Genomic DNA, 20,199 nt, shown 5'->3' with positions numbered 1-20,199 from the left:
TCTTTAGGTTTTTGGTCACTTCCTGTCATTTAGACAGGAAGTGACTCTGCTACATTGCAGCAGAGTTACAGTAAGTTAGCCAAACAAACAGAGATGTTTGGCTGCTGCATAATTCAAAGCAGCTTCATCTCAGCGCCTGAATGTTCCAATAATTTTCTCCATGCCCACCTTTATTTTAGATCCACATCTGCTTGTCCTACCATCATTTCGTCCCTCGTAGCTGCCCCCCCGTCCCCCCTCCTCCTTTCGTTCCAGTTCCCCTCTCCAGAAGCCAGGTCTGGTCTTTTTATGCTGTAGACCCGTGCGTCTGTTTGCGTATGTGCGATCATACCACTGTGTACTTACTACCTGTCAACACATGCGGCCTGCCAGAAAAACTGAAATGTTATATTTTTCAGGTACAGTATTTCCACTGTGGAGCTGGAGGTGACTTATTATTCGGGTTCAAATTAAACAGGCTTCCTGTAAACCTTAAATGAAGCTATAAAACAGATTCTCATGGACTTTCTGCTCTCACTCGGTCTTACGTAAGGTGTCTCCTCTGAGTTTGAAAGCCGCAGAAATATGACGGACCGTCACATGCTTTTGTTATCAAATGAAAAGGGGCAGACCGAGACGCAAGTTGTCTGCACCAGATGAGGTATTCCTTCATGGTTTTCTCTCTGCGTTTGAATTTGATGTGGGTTACTGGGTGCATTTCACTGCCAGCAGCTGCTGTGCGCTTTACAGTTGGTTAACTTCTCCTGTCTGACCTGCTGCAGCTGAGGAGAAGGGAGGAGGAGAGAGAGGCCAACCTGGCAGCAGCTCTGCAGTGGAAATTCACACCTAGCCTCGGGCTTCAAGAAAAGTCAACGAGTTGTGAAGAGCGTTGGGGACTGTGGATTCTCTGTTGCAGCCGTCATAATTAAAGCTGCTCGCCGAACGCGTCTGAAAGTTGCTGTCATGTAATTTTTTTATTCCTTCTACGGTCGTAAAGGTTAGAATTACTTCGGTCTTTCCGTTCGACTCAAAGAGCCTCGATTCCCACGAGACTTTCCATGTTTTTGAATTTCTTAAACTTGTTCCCGCCTCGTGTGGAGATTTATGGCTTTCTTGTTTTCGAGCACATGCTGCCATATTAAAGCTGCTCGAAACGCCCGTTCGTCTGAGGATAGCTGGATTTGAGCAAGGGTGTAGTCAGCGTTGGGGATCGGCTTTATTAATTGTTGCAAACAATTTTTGGATTTGCCTGAACAAACTATGGAAGAAACATAAACTGCTGCGTGTTTGCAAACTAACTTTTTGGGATTAGTGGCTCAGTTAGAGCGACGGCATTTGATCCCAACTATGTCTGAATTCAGTCAAAGACAGAGTTAAAAACATTCTGTGCTTGTAAAGTTTTGACCTGCACGTACTGATTTTATCCTATTTCAACTCCTATTTAACAAACATAGTTCAAGAAAATTAAAATGCTGTTTTCTAGCTGTCCTTCTATGAGTGGTGATTAATTATTTACATAAGGAGCACAGGCAGTAACATGCCGTGTGAATCGCTGTGTAAATGTTTCACGGTTTTAACACAAAGACAAATGATTACAGTGCAACATGTCAGTAATTGCATAAATTCAAGTTTCTCCCTGTATTTTTAGAGATTATGGATATTTTCAACTTAAATGTTAATGCAGGTTTTTTTCAGATTTGCCAACATTTTCAAGTCTTGCACATTCCTTGACAGACAGGTTAAAAGCTTAAAAGAATAAGACAAAGCATCTTTGCTGTTTTCACTTCTCCCTTCTTGCTACCTGCTGAAAGTCGTGCTCTTTCATTTTCCCGAATCTAAAATAAACTTCAAACATGCATAGAAAATACACTTCCTTTTCGATTTGCTTCTTTCACTTCTGTGTGTCCAGTGACTTCAATTTAAACACATCATTGATTATAAACACAGTTAACTTTGCATCAAATGTATTTTATTATCTTTAATGAGACAGTTTTTCATTCCAGCTTCATTTTCATGTCATAGATCTTCATTATTCTTACTTTAGTCACTTTGTGACTTCTCTCATATGTTTCACATTAAAGCCCTGTGGGATTGGTTTCTGAACAGCAGTGTCTCCCCTGTTCTCTCATCTTCACAGCTTGTCCACCTGGCACTTACAAACCAGAGGGCACTCCCGGAGGACTGACCACCTGCCTGTCGTGCCCTGATGCACAGCACACGTCCCAGCCTGGCAGCACCGCCCTCCATGACTGCGTCTGCAAGCTGGGCTATCGGCCAATAGGCACAAGCTGTCAGGGTGAGACAAAGCTGCTCTCTGGGAGCAAAACTTTTTTGACATACGCACCATCTGAATTACATCGACGCTGTCCAGCGGCACTTTATGTGTGGCTACTGTAAATATTTAGACTCTGGCATGATTTTTCCAGGAAAAAGCTGAGCGCGAATGTTAATTTTTTTTCTTTTTCTTTTCTGGCTTCCAGTCAGCAGTATTTAAACTCAGTAGATCTTAAAAGTTTCACTAATGGTAAACACAGCGATAAAACCATACTGTCTTTTTTTGGTCATTGTGCCTTAGTTGCATGTGTTGTAACAAAGGTTTACTTTGCCAAAAAAAAAAGAAGCTTCTCTGTAAACGGCTCATTTACGAGAAACTCAATGCAGCATGAGTCCAAACAAAATGTAAAAATACAAAAAATAAAGTTCACACTGACCTGAAAGCACTCCTCAACATTAAATGACGAGCAAGAAAGTGAATTATGTCTGGAGAGCTTGGAGCGATGAAGCATATTGTGAACCAGGTGCGTCACGGGTTTCCAGACTATTTTGTATGTGCACCAAATATCTGAGATGAGAATGTGGCGGCTCATTATCATGGTAGCAAAATATCTGATGTAGCTTTCCAGTTGAACTCGGAATTGGGAAATTCCCACATCCCAGTTGGAAAAATCAACTGGTACGCCCTCCGAAGTCAGACTTCCCACTGGAAACTTGGGGCCATTCCGACTACCCACAGTTTCGACTTGTAAGGCCAGGTTTGAGTTTTAACACAGCCGTTTCTTGCATCAACAGCAAGATTTTAGAAGTGCGTCTAAAATCGATGTTGCTTGTAGCGTCTGCAACTCTAAGCTGAACAAATTAAAAGTGGTGTGGAAACTAAAGCTTAAACTGATGTTCGGCAAGAGCTGTTCAGAAATGTCTGTTGACGTTGCCATGTTGAAATTCTGACTTCTCAACTAGAACGCTGTTACCTTGGAAAGAATCTCTTCCCACAGCTGAGAGGAATAATCCATGCAAAAAGAAGAAGAAAAAAAACAGGCAACTTGCAAATAAAAATATGCATGTTTTGTTTGGGAAGAAGTGCACACATCTCCAAATTGTGCATATAAGCTAGAAGCTGAGACACAGAGATAAATTCCAATATTGCTAGGCTGCTATGTAAATGCAAAGTTTACTTATAGTGCTGCCAAAGAGAGGCCAGAAACAGATGTGATATTTGTGTGGACAGCAGACGAAGCTTCAAGGAACGGCTTGGAGACATTCCTTCATGCTTAAAGGACATTTTCTAAATTATCTGCAATCATTGAACATTCTTGGACCTCCTTGAGTTTGTAGAGTGTTTTTCCTCTGGTGTGAAGAGAACTGAAGCATAGTTTACTTAAGCTAGGATCCTTTGGTTTTTTTGGTGCAAAGGAGCAGAAACTAACTGTACATATTCAGGGGGAATGAAAACACAGAATAACATAAAAATGGCCCTTTGTAGATGAATCCTTTGCTCTTGATTTTGCTTTATTCTCAGTAAAACCAGACAAATGCTTCTGCTATTCAGTTGGTCGTTATGTTACCTTATTTGGACCTGCAATAAAGCAGTGCAGACGAATTATTATAAGCAACAGTCCTGGGTTGACGGGAAAAAACGCGGATAGATAGTAACTTCAATAGAAACACTTAACACTTTTCCACAGAAGCATAAGATCAGAGCGAGCCATATCTCTGAATTTGCATCCAGCTGTGAACTTCCCTATCGTTTGAAGAACAAGCCAGACTTTCCACTTGATTTTTCATCTGAAAGCAAAGGTCTATTTATCACCAGCTTCAGACACTACAGTATGGTTTCTCTTCCTCCCTCAGCGTAGATAAGACGGTGAATCTTGACATATAATATTCTGTTAGTTTTTCTCTTGTAATATTTTATGTATTCATAGCCTTTTCCATGAAGTGTAGACTATCTTAGTTTTACCGAGTGCATAGTTTATCATTGTGCAGTGGATCGTCTCCGTTATATTGACTTTTTAAATCTCCTCCGATCTTCTCGTTCAGTGATTCACTGCCCAGCACTGCCCCCTCCAGAAAACGGCCTTTTTGTCCAGGATGTGTGCAACAACCACTTTGAGGCTGCCTGTGGAGTTCGGTGTCAGCCGGGTTTCGAGCTTCATGGAACCGGCATCAGACTGTGTCAGGCTGACGGCACCTGGTCAGGGACACCTGCTAGTTGCACAGGTAAGGAACACATCGCAGGTGTAGCTTTGAAAAAGAAAACCGGGCCAATGGTCACATTTTACACGCCTACAAACCAATAAATAGTTTTCAAATATAAAACAGACGTTTTTCTGATGCTTATCTAATTTCCAAAAAGTATCTAAAGTTGCCAGGTCTACTGGCTTCCAGATAACCAACAACAGTTTTAAGGAGCAGCAAGAGAACAATAAGAAAACGCTTGTGTCGGCAGTTCTGCCATCTGACTCTTTGAGTAACCTGATTTTACACAGGGTACTTTTTTCTTTTTTATCCTGTTTATTAGTCATTAGGCTTTGCCTTGTTCTTTAAAGTTGGTTGCCTCTTTATTAAAATGTAAAGAACTCCAATGGCGCCATTTTACCCAATAAAGAGTTGTGCTTTCCCTTGTAAAGGTTTGATGAGTTTTTTTGGTTCTGAAACCTAAAAAACATATATGAATTGTTCTTTTAGATCCCAACAAAATAAATAAATAATGTTTATTTGTATGTTTTCTCATTCTCTACTGTTTCTCATTTCCTGTCGTCAGGGACGACTGCCCTGCAAACTTTAGATGTCTGTGTTCAGGAGCACCTGATTGAAATGATTGCATGGCCTCCTCTGCAAGCCATCAAGTGCTGCAGAAGCCTCTTAATCAGCCATTTATTCAGGTCAAATGTGTGGCAGAAGTGTTCCCTAAGGACCAGAACTGAAAAGCGCTACACAATTCTTTCTTTCTTTGTAGGTTTATGGACAAAAGTAGCTCTTTGATTTGTAAAGGTTGCTGCTCCATTGTATGTACTTTTAGAGCCACTACTTTGCACCAGTCAGTCACTTTGCAAGTTGTTTGAAGCAGTCGGTAAATATCAAGTCCCCCCAGGTTAGTTAGACTTCTTAGTTGGTGGCTTCAGTCACTGTAAGATTTTCTTAAACTCTAAGTAAATCTAAATTAAATGTAAAGTTTATATCTTTCCCAAACTATAATGAGAAACATGCATTAGGGCTGTGCAGTGGAACATGTTAGCACTGTTGTCTTATCACAAAAAGGTTGTAGGTTTGAATCTCCGCCATGGTTTTCTGTATAGTGTGTACAAATCCATCCTTTGCTTTTCAACAAGTACTCTGACTTTACTGTCCCAAAAAATCCATATTAGACTGACAGTCAACCCTGAATAACTCTTAGGCTGCGTTCACAGCCTGAAGGGACCCAAATCCAATTCTTTTTGCCGTAATGCGACCTTTATCTGATCTTTTCATGACAGTCTGAACGACACAGGTCAGACTTTTTTCGGGTATCCGATATGTTTCCGATTCAAATGTGTCCTGAACGTCCGGGTCGCCTTCATCCAAATACTCGACACATGTCACTATTCTGCATCCTGATAAGCGCAAGCGGGAAGAAAAGCAACAACCATGGCGGACTATGACGAGGATTAAGTTGTTAATATTCTGGTTCCGGGTGGACAACAACTTTAAAATCGTAAACTGCGCTCTATCGTTAGCATCCATGTTTACTTCCGCAAACACTGAGCACTTGTTCTTCTTCTTTGTGGTGATTGGCAGAACACTGAGAACGCTCTCTATGTGTGACGTTATTGCGCCCTCTACTGCGCATGCGGGACATTTTCAGAACGTTTGCAGTTTACACTGGAAATCACATACATGTTGCCTTTATTTGAAAGTGAACAACCACGGCAAAAAAAACCAAAAAAAAAACCTGATTTGACAAAATATCGGAATTGGGTCACTTCGGACCGCAGTGTGAACGCAACCTTGGTGCAAAAGCTATCAGCATTTTTGAACTAACCAACTCGGTTGCACATTCCTGTGAACTTTAGTATTTTTTATAACTACACGGTATTTATGTTGACATTTTGTAGAATATTTTTATTCTGTGAGTCTTGTTGCTGCTATTGTCTGCCACTTTGCTGCTGTTGCACTTAAATTGTCCCATTGTCAGACGATAAAGGATATTTTTATTCTGTTTTATTCAACAACTCTGCAAAGAGTAAACGGGTGTAAAAAGTCTATGAATGAGGAAAAACCTACAATGCTCACCATCTTAATATTTTCTTTCTCTCAGTACTCAGATGGGATTACCTTACATTACGTTCTGTATAATTCCTCACTCAGCCCAGATACCTTAAAGCATTGCAGCACTTTCCTATGTATGCAGTGCTGACTTAAATTGTCAAAATAAAGGCTATAAGCTGATTTGTTGGCTGAGTTTCTTTTCTTTCTTTTTTTTTTTTGAGAGTCTCCAGTGATTCATGTGGGAGTTATCCTCAAATAGCATAGTCTCCGCTCCCTACATGTGTTTTTTAGAGCGGGTGACAAGTTAACATTTCCTGGGATTCCACCTCGTTTTGCCCTGTCAGACGGCACGAACAGGAAAAGGAGAGGGAGGATTCAGTTGAACAGAGACGGAGTGACCAACAGGAGGAGCAGATAAAAGTCAAAGTTGAAGCAAGCAGGAGCAGAGTTGGGGGGGAGTTTCGGTAAGCTGAAGGAACAGAAGAGGGGGGAGCTCCAGAGGTCAAGAGATTAATGAGGAAAATGCTCGTTTTAGCAGAAAGGCAGCAGCGCAGTGACTCACACAAATACCAAGACACTGAATATGTAAGGGTGTGTGGTACAGATTTATAGTATGTGGCTTTGAGTATATATTTTCTAAGTGTGTGTGCATATGTCTGCTTGTATGTGTTCGTCTCGTCTTTGCCGCGTACTGTAGGACCTCCCTGCTAGTTGGACCCTGAGGGAGAGGGGGCTCATCTGAACTGCCTGTCTGTCTATGGGTGGCGATGAGAAATAGCACACCGCACACCCTGTTACCAGACCTCAGCATAACTCAGAGCAGACACACACATACTAGGAGTGTTTTTTTTTTCTCCCGCCCTCCTTTATTTTATAGGGACTTTCACAGTTTTGGTTAAATGATAGGCCCCAAGTTACAGCCAAAGATGATTCATTCATGTATTCCACTCCTCTTGTGATTTATGGGTTACAGCATCCGAGTTTATCTGTTACGTTTCATATGTAGTGTTGGCGAATTATGATCTGTTTGAAGAACAAACTGGAGTTGCCTTGGAGAAGCCAACATGTGGGGCTTATGATAAGATTTCATTGAGGAGTTTAAGATTACAGTACGTTTCCAGTGCTTGTCATGGGATTACAGGGTAGAGGTTTCCCATTTTCAAACTAACCTTAGATAAATAAATAATTATGGAACAATAGATCCAGCAACAAACAGAGCAGCTTTTGTTTCACTTTCCCTGGTTTGGATCCTGGTGTTTATCGTCTTCTTCTTCTTCTTTCAGTGCGCTCCTGTCCGGTCCTCTCCCGGCCGCAGCACGGCTTCCTGCGGTGCAGCGACAGCGGGGTGTCCTACGGGACGCAGTGTCAGGTTGGCTGTGAGCGAGGCTATAGATTAGAGGGAGACTCCACACTCACCTGTCAGGCTAACTCCCAGTGGAGTGGACCTCTACCTCGGTGTGTGGGTAAGCCTTCACGTTACTCTTTGCCGTCGTCTCAAATAAATGTTCTGAAAGCTGTAGGATGTAACGTTGATTCAAAATATTTTTTCACATATTTGTTGAAACTGCCTCTATGTCGTGACCGTTTGGCATGAGACTGACTCTCTGAAAAAATTGAGCTTCTCTGCCTCCTCCCAGTGCTCCCAGTGCTACCTGGAAACAATCAGAGCCAGTAGGCGGGTCTAAGCGCTGTCAATCGCCCCTCTGATTAAAAGAGCCTTTTGTGAACGTTCAAGCTAGTTAGCCTTTCCACCAATGATGGTTTTCTGTAATGGTAAGTGGTTTGTCTTCCATTAGCACCAGCGAGTACACAAGGCTGATGGACAGCGCTAAGATTCTGGCTCTGATTGGTTGTTTTTAGTCGGGATTGGTGGATTTCTCAGATGGCGATATTAACTCAGGGAGAAGATAATTTTTTGTAGATTATCTGTCTCATACTGTCACAATATGGTGACAGTTTTAACAAATGTTTTTGAAAAAAACTACAATTTTTTATAAAAAATTACATCATATAGATTTGTTTTGTTACCTTCATCTAAAAAGCAAAATCTGAATTTGTAGACTAACAGAGGCAAAATGTGAAACCTGAGAGAAACTTCAATGTTTTTAGCGTAGAACATGTGTTGTTTCACAGTTTGTCATGTATCAGAATAGAAAACATGAACAGCTTTGTTAGCATTGTTGAAGATCTAACCTCTTAAAGGTCCCATTAAAAACCTCACCGTAAAATCCAAGTGCAGGTCTGAATGAACTCAAAACTGCCAACTAAGGGAAACCTGTGAAGGTGGTCTTGGACGCTTTTGATCAAATTAGCAAAGTTTAGAAAACCTGAGCAGAGACGCACTGAAGGACCACCCACTGGCGTGACGTCAACCGCTTCAAGCAGAAAGATTATTACCTGGATGGCTACCAGAAGAAAAGTTCTTATAAAAAAAGCTTTGTTAAATTAGACATATTCTTGGTCGTTTACAATGTTAAAATACCCACCTAACGTTTAAATGGTTAATGAATTCAATGCTAGAACTGTCCTCCAAAACTGAAGCTTTTTCAAGAAAGCAGGATTAGATGGATCAGTAGATATCAGGAGTTTTCTGTGATGCTTGATGTGTATTTAGCTTTTTTTTTTTTTTTTTTTTTCTGTGATGCTTGATGTGTATTTAGCTTTTTTTTTTTTTTTTTGGAGACCATTTTACACTCTGTGGAGGCCGGTTGTATTTTCAGGTAATGTATATCTCCATATCCTGGACTGGTCGCACTCTGAAGGTGTGCAGAGCTGCTGCCAGCAGGCGTTTAGGCTTCACTGCTGCTGGTCAGTATCGTCAGTGTCTGTGCGCCGACATTGACCTCTGACGAGGCCCACTTCATTTATTGTCCTCTATTTGTTGCATCTCGTAAGTCCTACACAACTCAACAAAAAAAGTTCAATGATTAATATCTGACTAATAATATCTTACTGTTGACTTTAAGATGAAGTTAAAAACCAGCTGTAAAGGCTCTTATTTGAGGCTGTCAACTTGTATCTGAACTGAAGGAAGGAATGTCAATACCAGGTTTGCTGAGCTAGAAGGAAAATTTTCAATAATAATTTTCTTTCTGCCTCTCGAGTTTAATCAGATTAGGTCCCTTTGTTGAATATTTGCAGCGCTGAGCTCTTTAAGACCCATAACAGACTTGTAGCAGCACATCGTTCTTGTAACCTGACATGTAACTATAAGCTCAAGAGATTTGTTTTGCTTCAGCTCATTGAAACGTGTCTGCCCTCACTAAGCCCAGAGAGAATTTATCAAATGAAGGAGCCTGAAATAACACATGATCTGTATGTTTCTGCCGTAATCATGTGGTTTTACACACGTATGTAAACACACGTGCACGGCGCGGCTAAACACACGGTGTATATTTGGACCTATAGTCGGTGAAAGATATATCTGCTTTCTCCCAGCAAAATCGTGTGCATTTAAAATTGCTCGCACACTTTGAAACTGATAGTTATGTTAAAATAGTTGCACACACTCGTGCCCACCACAAAGAGCTCTCAGGTCAGGCACACAAGCACACAAAAAAGGGACAGTGTGAGAGTGTTTAGCCGCAAACCTCCAGCCTCACTGCTCCGGCTCGCGCTGACGCACTGCCAACCAGCCTGCCAGCTTGGTGAGCTATTTAAAAAAAAAACCAAGCCAACTGCATCCGCTTATCAATATATCCCATCTTTGCTGCTGTGTATGGAGCTTGTTTATTTGATCATCTGGCCCAACAAACTGTCAACACTTTTTTAACACAGACGAGAAGCCTCTGTGGGCTCTCGATGCAGCTGGCTGGATTGTTTTACTGTTTGTTTGTCCTGTGGTGAAGGAGAGACTACTCATCTGGCAGTGGAGGAAACGGAGATATTTTAGTCTGTTTAAAATCTGACTTTATGAATAACCCTAGGAGAGTTTTCTCTTTTAAGGCTACAGCGAAGGAAATGCAAGTCCAGATAGGAAGAGCAACCTGTTATCATCGGAAAGCCACCGAGATCCGAAACTGGTTCACGAAGAGAATCAGGTCGAGAAAAGACCTGAACTTATTTCCTTGATTGTCGACTTGGGTTCAGGCTTCTGTGGTGCCATTTAATAAGCAATACATCCAGCACCGAGAACGGCAAACAAGAACGCACGACATAAAGTCATGTCAATCTACGTATTATAGTCTAAACACAGGTAGTTTAACCTGCTGAGGAAATATAGTAAAAACAGAGCAGAAGTTAATCAGACTGTGGCGAGCGCAGCGTACTACACCCTGCTCCTCTCCAGTGGTTGTGCAGATAGGATCCTATCAATCACACATCCCAGATGACTTGACCTTGACTCACCCCGTGGCCACAACAAGCGACAAAACGGAGCTGGAAGACGTTAAAACTAAAATTGGGAGAACTTACACTGCTTACTCTTAACGGTGGTCTGAAAACAAAAGCAGCAAAATCTTAATTAAAACAATATGTTGGGTTTGCTCCGGGCTCGGGCCTCTAATTAAAGTTAAATAGTCGGGTCGGATCAGGCCTTCAGGCTGGATTTTGTTTTGTTTTGGTTTTTTTAGGCCTGATGGAGTCTTTTGTCCAGAAGCAAAACCCAGAAATCCCTCTCCCCAAATGACTGCAGCTCGTTCTTGAAGGTTCCCAATGCAAAAGGGACACACGCTGGTTAGGCATACCATTATGACCGCTGACCGTACCTGGTAGTGGATGGGATATATTTACCAGTTTTGTACTCAAAGTCAGTGTGTTAGAATAAAAAAAGAATGGATCGGCATGAGGATCAGAGAGTTTAACAAAGGTTAAACTGAGATACCTAAATAACAGGGTCAGATAATCTCAATCTGTAACTCTTGCTGGATGATGAGGATCTATCAAGAGTTGTCCAAGGGATTTGGGACTGGAAAGGTTTGTCCGCTGAACTGCGAATGGACATGTTGGGATCAGAACTGGATGAATCGTGTACATGGCTGGATATAGATGGCCTACATTGGAAACAACTGGCACTAACTATATCGGAAGAAAGCAAGCCAGTGGAGCCAGTGTGTGATTCCTCAGACAATGTTGTGGTTAGGCCTTGCCTTGACCTTCAATTTCCCAGATCTCGCAGCCCACACAATAAAAGCCTTGTGGGAATCAGCAAAACACGTTTCAGCCGGACATCCTGACTCTGGTGATCCTCGCAGACGATTCCACTGGGTCACCGTTTTACGGCCAGGACAAAAGCCACATGTCTCGTCCCAAATCTGAAAGCTCTCAGTGGGTTATGGCCTCTTTCTAACGCCATGGAGTACGTTTTCCCAGAAAGGCTGAATAGATTCTCTGATCCTTTTTGCCGTCATGTGTTTTTTCTTACTGTTATACCTTATTGCAGTAGCCCTGGTACCAAACAAAGAGAAACGTACAAGATCTTGAACATCTTTTATGTGCAAAAATGTACAAGCAAAATTATAAGCTACGTCGTACATTAAAGTAAATTCAGCTTTTCTTATTTTGCCTCCCCAGAGGTTCGTTGTCACCCCATCGTGAATCCAAAGAATCACATCGTGTTGTCGCCTCCTCCCTGCGGGAAAAGAGCTGTGGCTCCAGGCTTCATCTGTCACCTCACCTGTCGCCAAGGTTACAGTCTCCAGGGAAACCGCAGGGCGGCGTGCCTGGGATCTGGGAACTGGACTGCTAATGTCCATAAAGCTACCTGTAAAGGTGAGGAAACTGGCCTTTTCTCTGAAGCCTCTGAAGGTTAAAGGTCATGGCAGGTCAAGCTCTAAACAGACCCTAGACAACAGTAATATTAATGGTGATGTTGTTGGAGTTTAAGTTTGTGTTTTACTTATTATTTAGTTACTTATTTATCTACAGGTACCTCTCAGTAAATGATAATATGCGTTCAGATGAGGCTAATCTGTCAGATTAAAACAACCGTTTGAAAGTAACAACCTTCAAGTATTAAACATACTTATTATTAACCCATATTTCTATTAAATATTGCTTTCTAAATTTCTCCTAGCTGATGTAAAAATCTAATCTAAGCAGAAAATCATCACAATTTAAAGTCTCTAAAAACATCAGCTTGTGTGTAATTAAGCTACACGAGTTTCACATTGTGGAATAAATTACTGAAATTAACTTTTTGAAAATCATCAAATTTATTGAGATGTAATCATTTTCTTTTCAAACATATTGATACACTATATCTAAGCTCATTCACATCAATGTGGTTTTTATCCTCATTTATCCAGCCAGCATAGCAAAGTGCCGTAGAAATACAAATAAATCAACATCTTTAATATTACAAAGCAATAAAGGAAACGGTAAAACCCATTAAACCGCTGATACTCTCAGCAAAAAAGTGAAGGCCAAAAATAATTGACAAAATGTTCCAGGAGTTTTAGGACGTCTGAGTCGAGCGGTAAAAGCAGTTCATCCAGAGAATCGCCGTGTCTTGTTTTAGGGCTTAGTTTTAGGCACATCCAGGGAAATATGACTGGATGACTGCAGCTTTGAGTTTGTCTTGGTGAGGTGGTTTCGGTGTATTCATAGATTTAATAGTCGACAGTAAAACTCTGAAATCAATCCTCTCTTTAATAAGACTCCAGCAGAGGAAGTGTAAGGAAAAAGCCCTGGATGTTTTTCATCGCACGAGTGGAGCTGTTGCATTCAGGACTAGCTGCAGGGCTTTCACTGGATGTATAGTAATCAAGTTAACAGACTGTGCTCACCTTCTGTAAATCTGGACCCGAGTCTCATCTGGGGAAAAACAAGACTTAACAACTGAGGAAATCTCTGATTATGAAGGCAGAGGAGAAGGTTATTACCTCTGCGTAAAAGCCTAAAGGGGAAAATAAACCTCCTTCCTATTGCTATCCAAAACGGTTAATGAGAACTTTTGAGAGAGAAATAAAGAGAATAGGCTGACAAAGTAGAAGCTGTAAAACGGGAACAACAGGGGACTTGGAGAGCGTTCCCACTTTCCATTCTAGTTTTCTGCATTTCTCACTGCTTTGTGAATGATGCTAGCTCTCTTTAAGCAATCCTGCATGTCTTTAACTCGAACCATACCATGACCGAGCTGTCATGTCTCCCCCTTCCTGCTCCAAACTGGTCTCTGGAGTTTATTATAATACACTGTAGCACTCCAGATGCCTTGCAGGTGTAACAGGTGGTACAAAGCAACTTTTACCATTTCCCTGAATGTCCTCAGTCCACTTCTGCCACTTGGCTAACGGAGGAACAGCTGCTATTAAGAAGGAAAAGAAGTGTCGTAAAGATTAAAACAAATGGAAAGGTAATGGTGACAGGGAAGGGGAAAGCATGGATGAGTCACTCCAAGGGGTTTTTGGAAAGGTTTAGCAGGTTTTTTTTGTTTCTGTTTCATATCCTTTGAGCCTGAAGTGGGCAGCGCTACAAAATCAAACATAAAGCTAAAACCTTCAAAGCAGGCTCCAAATTATACCTTATCATGAGGAGCCACAGAAAGCAAGAATTTCTAGGAAGTTTCTGTCCTTTCATGCGTTCTCCATCCTACCGAAGACATCTAAGAGATGCTTCCCTTGTTGTTGAGATAAATAAAACAGATTGGATCTAAGTGTGTTAGTGTTAGGCAGAGAGAAATGCCAAAGTGAATGGATCATCAGGTCCAGATGAGAACAGTTCTCTTACACAGTCCAAGAGGCATGACCACTTTCAGATGGGAGACTGGACTTTTTGAAGCTTAGCAGCTTACTGCAGGCCTGAACTGAGTTGAACTGGGTTTGTTTCTGATTACGTAGGGTTCAGGAGGAGGAAGCGTCCTTGTGTCTGTTCCACAGAACAAATCGAGAGCTGATATTCATCCTCACATATATGCGTCCTCCTATATTCTCCTCTGCATGGCCAGGCTCTCTGCAGATGCTTGAATCAACCCTGGCAGCTGATTGTGCAACTCTGTTAAGTTTGAGCTTTGTGTCAGATTTTCTATATAATTCTTGTATTTATTTTGAAGCTTTTTAAGAAAAATCCAGCCACACCTTTCCTTTTCAAAAGGCGTGTCGGCCCTAACAAACCAGCAACCCAGAAGAAATTAAGTTGGCCCATCAACTTTGTCTGATAAAAAACAGCTGCTTGTCCTACGCTTTGCTCGGTAGAGAAGTTTCTGGACCCACTTTACTGAGAAACTTGAGACGTAGACTCTGTTGATGTTTTAAAGTTTATTTAATCTGATTTTATCCAATCGCTAACGTTTGACCGTGACATTTGTGCACCAGTTTCTGAAGCTTACCAGAAATTGCCCACGCTGTAAACAACCATCCTCCACCACAAAGAAAGAAGTGGCGGGCCGAATGAGGCGGCTGTTAATGTAAACTCAATATTTGGATGCGCAACCAACGCGGACTGAACGGCTTTGTTCACTTCCTCCGCTGCCGCTGCTAAAACTACAGCGCAGAAAATCAGCAGCATCATTTGCCAACTTCTCCTTCTGTTTGCTGATTGGCCAAGGTGAAATGCGTCCTGAGAAATCAAACTCAGTGGGAGAAATCCCAATCGGACCACTGAAGGGAAATGAGAATTGAGTGGTCCGTGTAGGAAGGCAATAGCCAGGCTATGATTCACTGTGCATACAGATAATTACAATCTCACTTAGGACTCACCTGACTGATTATTCTTTTCTGTTCATGCCACCATTTCACTTTTTTCCCTTATCACTCAATCGAAAAGCACCACGGTGTTGCGGTTATCTTGAAATCTTTCAGATTGATGTTCATGATCAGAAACCTTTAAAACAGGTTGTAACCACAATCCGCTGATCTCTGCTCCACATCAGTGACATCGTATTTTTTTCTTACGCAAACACAATATTTAACATCCTTCACCAGGACCAGAGCCACTGATTTATTGGCCTGCAGGGATTAAGACAATGAATTTTTAAATCCTCAAAGATTTAAGACGCGGCATATTGTTTGGACTTGAAGCCTGGTTGGAACGGTGATGCTCCCTCTCATCTTTCCTTGGATAATGATCAATAATGAATGTATGATGTGTTGGGATTAAAGACACAAGAGGTCAAATGACTTCATGCTGCTACTCCCTCTGTGATAACAAAGAGCAGAGGAAGGTCACTGTGAGGTTCTCGATGTGATTGCATAAAACCCGTAACATTTGGCTCTAATGTAAAGCCAAGAGTTAATCTGCCAGGGAGTCTTATCTTTTTTTTTTCTTTCTGTGTCTCTTCAGATACTGAGCCGCCAAAGCTCCAGTGTCCTGCAGACATTGTTGCAGAGACGGATGAACGGCGCGGGACCGCCAACGTCAGCTGGAATGTCCCCACCGCCGTCGACAACTCCAACGAAGAGGTTGAAAACATAAAAACATAAAAACCACAGACTGACAGGAGCAAGCTTAAAGTGTTTCCCTGCTCCTTTAACTTTAACTTTCTCTTCCGTCTGCAGGTGGTGGTGCAGGTGAAACCAGTCTACAATCCCCCTCAGCTGCTGCCCATCGGAAAGGAAACGATCACTTACGTCGCAACCGACCGCACCGGGAACCAGGCCAACTGCTCCCTCACGGTCACTGTGATCGGTGAGCTCATCCTGAAAACAGTCGATACTGCGTGTGTGGCCCTGGTGTTACTTCACTGGTGCATTTAATTACAACAAGGGAGAAGGCTCCACAGTGGGACGTTCACATGGTTTTCAACGGCACCTGGAATAAAATGAATCGCGTTCTTTAATTGGTTCAACATTTCAAACATGCTGGATTTTTGTAAAAATGCTGTTCAGGATTTTCTTGTTTCAGAAATATTTTACGTTTTAATTGGATGCCAAAACAAGGACGTTTTGTAATAACTTTTCACTTTGTTAGATTAAAGGACAATAATCAGATTTTTGCAACTTCTCCCTTCTAGTTTTGTTCAGCCTCATCCATAGTTAAATTAATTTCTATGTCCAAAGTTTTGTAATGTATAAAAAAAAGTGTGTGAGAGACAGAAACTCACCCAGAATCCAGACAAAAGTTGCAAACGAGGGATAAAGTTGAACAAGGGAGACAAAACTCAGGCGTCATTTCATGAGTGAAAACCCACATTAAACCCAAAATTATTCATACGTCTGACAGACTGGTTGGAAACGCTCCACAACGATGATTCACGTTTTGCAATGAGCTCAAAATATTTGTGTTTAAAAAGGTCTCCATGTCATTACCCTAATCTTTAGCTCTCCTCACAGATTCTCTACACTCAAAAATGTTATTACTTCCAATCACAAAAAATTTAACTCTGAACATATTTTTAAATCTGTACGTGCCAGAGTAATACATTACTTTGGACGTAGCTGGGTAAGTTGTTGCGATTTTTCAGAGGTAGGACGTTGTACAACAGCGTGGAGGCTGAGCAGACCAGCACTCGACCCGGGCTCTGTGGTGAGCCCAGTCTGACTGTAATTCACCACAGCGGTAAATGACGACTTGTCAGAAAAACTGTAATTTTAAAAGTCTGGCATATGCTGTAATTTCTGCTCTGGTCTCTCTAGCATTGTTACCCACACAGGCGGGCACCATCCCTCCCTTTTCTCCCAACAACTGGGTCACCAGGATGCTTCAAGTCATCGGCTGAAAGTCTCTCTCCTCTTTACATCGACTCCACTCAACCTGTTTAAATCCATCCAGCCGCTGCCTATTGCCCTTTGACCTTTGCCAGGGTTTATTCTGTGGTAGCTCCACTGTTCAGCCCCTTCTTACGTCTATATACGCTAATTTTTATTAGAACAATTTTCTTTGTCTTATTATGTTTTTTTGCTAATTGTCTCCAGTCATCTTGGACATGGAGGAACATTGAAGAAAGCAGTTGTTAATTTAATTTAATAAAACAATCTGTGGATTTTACTGACAGAGGCCACTTAAAAATATAAAAAAGAAACAAAGCAAGGCGGTGGGGAAACTTTGTCTTTCCTCACAAACAACACCCACAGTTGCCTTGACGGTCTGGCTAATCTGTTATAGTTATAGCATGAACTGGGTTGTTTCCTGAGAATGACGATGCCGTTCTATTTTAGAGAGGGGTGTCCCCAAAAGAGCTCTGTTTTTTTTTGTTTTGTTTTTTTTCTGCCACGTACATGCTTTTTAAAACAATAGAATAACTATTTATGTTCAAGATTTACCCACTTATGGCTGTAAAGCATAAAAATTCCCCTTTAAAAAGATTGATTAGTCTCTCATTCACACTGCAACATGTTTAACTCTTTGCAGACTAATTTGTTTTCTTTGAAACACTGTCTTTCCTCTTTATTTCAAGGTTTAAAAAAAAGGTGGAAGTTATTGAGATGTTCTCCAGGAAGGGAGTTTATGTGCCCTAACAGGTGCCAGATATTGTTTCTGTAGAGGATGAAAAATGCGGGTCAGCCTCTCGGTAATCACTGCATTCGGGGGGGAGAAACCTCAAGCATGGTAGCCGTGAACATTTCCATGTGTTGTTATGGCTGAGGAAGGTTTTTATTGGAGACATGTGTTCAACTTGTGCCCTCTGCCTTTAAAAAAGTCGGATCGCGGCGCAGCACTCCGTTATCGAGTGTCAACTCCTCGACATCGTCTAAATCTGCTCTAGTTTTGGTCCTGTTCAAAGTAGATGTTTGTTCTGGTGTGATTGTGGCTCCTGGTGAGTGATTTTTGTCTCTGTATTTTCAGATACCGAGCCGCCGTTCATCGACAGGTGTAGGTCGCCCCCAGCAGTCCAGGCCACAAACACAGAAGCAGCAGCAGCCGTCGTCTGGGAAGTCCCGCAGTTTTCAGATAACTCAGGTACGTCTGCTCAGCTCTTCTGTTTGTGCTCTCCTCTGCGCCGCCGACCGTCTCCGCTGATTATGGTGGAGCAGGATCTTTTCCAAAGAGTGATTGGAAAATGTGAATCAGGAAAAAGCTGCGTCTGTGAATGAAGAGTGGAGACAGTGGACATTTCTGTCTGTGTTTAGGAGAGAGAGAGAGAAAGAGAATAGGACGGAGGGAATTGATGAAGTGGTTACAGTGCCTGCTAATGTCGTTAATGTTAAAACAGACGGAGACAGTGGAGAGACGCAGGTGTTTTTGCAATGAAAAGCGTTATTCAGAGGGAGTGTGTCCTCATGCCATCCATTTTTCACACAGTCGTTTGTATAATTAAACGAACACACCCAGTGCTGTACTCCCTTCCTATTCTATTCTCAATTTTAAAGTTTATTTTTACATCCATGCAACTTTGTTACACAACGAGATCGTAAATAATCCTCAGTAGAGGCAAAGCTTAGGCTTTAGCAGAGGTGAATGGAGTTTCCAACAAGTAAAAGTAGCACTGCTTCAACATATTTTACTCAAAAGCAGATGTAAAAAGTATTACTCAAATAAGGACATCAAAGTATTTGGTAAATAGGCAACTCAAGTACTAACTGGTTATTTAGTATTTAAAAAATTACATCAACAGCAGGACCAAAATGTAAGGTTGTGTGAAAATGTTATTTTAAAGATCAAAATGAAAATAATTCATAATTACACAAACAAAATCGAGCAAAAGAAACATTTTTCAAAGCCAATATAAAACTTATGAAACTTTAACAAAAACTGCAGGTGTGTCTGATGAATGTTTGGTCAAAACTAGCTTGTTCTTCATTTAGTGGAATTGGTCACAGTGGGTAAAGTCTCCAGAAATTTTACTCAAAAGTATCGGTACTTCAAAACAATATTACTCAAGTAAAAGTAAAAAGCACATTGTTGCAAAAACACTTCTAAAATAAAATCTTTACAAGTTATTCAAGCAAATCTAACTAGTTACAGAGCATTTGAATTGGTGTCGGTGTGTATTTTGTTAGTTGTGGTGACAAATTAAAAATAGCAATTAAAAATGCAGGGAATGGCTGGCTGCGTGTCTCCACTGAGCGAGAGGCAGGACACGCACACGGCTCACCAGTCTTTAACATATACAGTCATGGGAAATTAAAGTTTGCATTACAGTCCATGCTGTTATGGGAAAAGGTGTTCACAACGCTGCCATGGTAGTTAGAATCCGCCTGGATATTTTTGCTCATCTTAATCGTATGTAAATATCCTGTGTGTAAATATATTTGTCCATTTATCCATAACTGGAACTTTCAACATGTATCAAGTTATTTTCGCAATTTACTATCTATTAATAGGGGGGTGAAATTACCGTAATAACCCGAGACTGGCTGGAAAGCGCAGCGTCTCCCCTTTCAGAAAGCACAAAGTGTGGCAGAAACACAGTACTGCGAGTTTGGCTGGATCGTCGGCTCCCCTTTCGGTCTGGAAGGGATGATGTGGATCGTTCTCAGAGCTTGTTTTCTCTCTTCTCATTAAATCTTCTTCAATGTTTCTTAGTTTATCAAAGTTTTTGGACATCTGTGCTTGCATTGACGTCTGGATTTTGACCAAACCATTGCAACGTCTTAATTGTTTTCTTTTTCAGTGATTCTGTTCTGGATAATGTCTCTCTTTCATGAGCCAACCTTTCACTGCTGGACATTTGACTCTAGAACACTTTGACTTTCAGAGGAGTTCATGTTGGAATCAGTGACTGATGGGCTCCCAGGTTCTGAAGCAGCAAACAAGCCCAAATCATCACTCCCATTCCACCATTTCTATGAGGTATTTTTTCCAGATTGGTCTCCTCAGTGTAACGGATGTTGTTGCAGAACTTTTACCGCAAACAAGGAAAGGATTTTTGAGTTTTTTTCT

General features: G+C 41.4%; 1 protein-coding gene across 3 annotated transcripts in view; it reads left to right on the top strand.

Moving 5' to 3' along the window:
* svep1 (sushi, von Willebrand factor type A, EGF and pentraxin domain containing 1) overlaps window positions 1-20,199 on the top strand; it is a 96,424-nt gene that overhangs the window by 46,485 nt on the left and 29,740 nt on the right. For all 3 annotated transcript variants that reach the window (XM_007563657.2, XM_007563656.2, XM_007563658.2), the window contains 7 exons: window positions 2,117-2,275; window positions 4,297-4,476; window positions 7,788-7,967; window positions 12,016-12,213; window positions 15,721-15,839; window positions 15,936-16,065; window positions 18,163-18,276. In XM_007563657.2, coding sequence (XP_007563719.1) covers window positions 2,117-2,275; window positions 4,297-4,476; window positions 7,788-7,967; window positions 12,016-12,213; window positions 15,721-15,839; window positions 15,936-16,065; window positions 18,163-18,276 — 1,080 coding nt within the window. The remainder of the gene's footprint in view (window positions 1-2,116; window positions 2,276-4,296; window positions 4,477-7,787; window positions 7,968-12,015; window positions 12,214-15,720; window positions 15,840-15,935; window positions 16,066-18,162; window positions 18,277-20,199) is intronic.

This window comes from Poecilia formosa, unplaced genomic scaffold (genome assembly GCF_000485575.1).
Source record: "Poecilia formosa unplaced genomic scaffold, Poecilia_formosa-5.1.2 Scaffold149, whole genome shotgun sequence".
Taxonomy (NCBI): domain Eukaryota; kingdom Metazoa; phylum Chordata; class Actinopteri; order Cyprinodontiformes; family Poeciliidae; genus Poecilia; species Poecilia formosa.
Note: the sequence above shows the minus strand (reverse complement) of the source record. Positions and strands in the feature narration are given on the sequence as shown.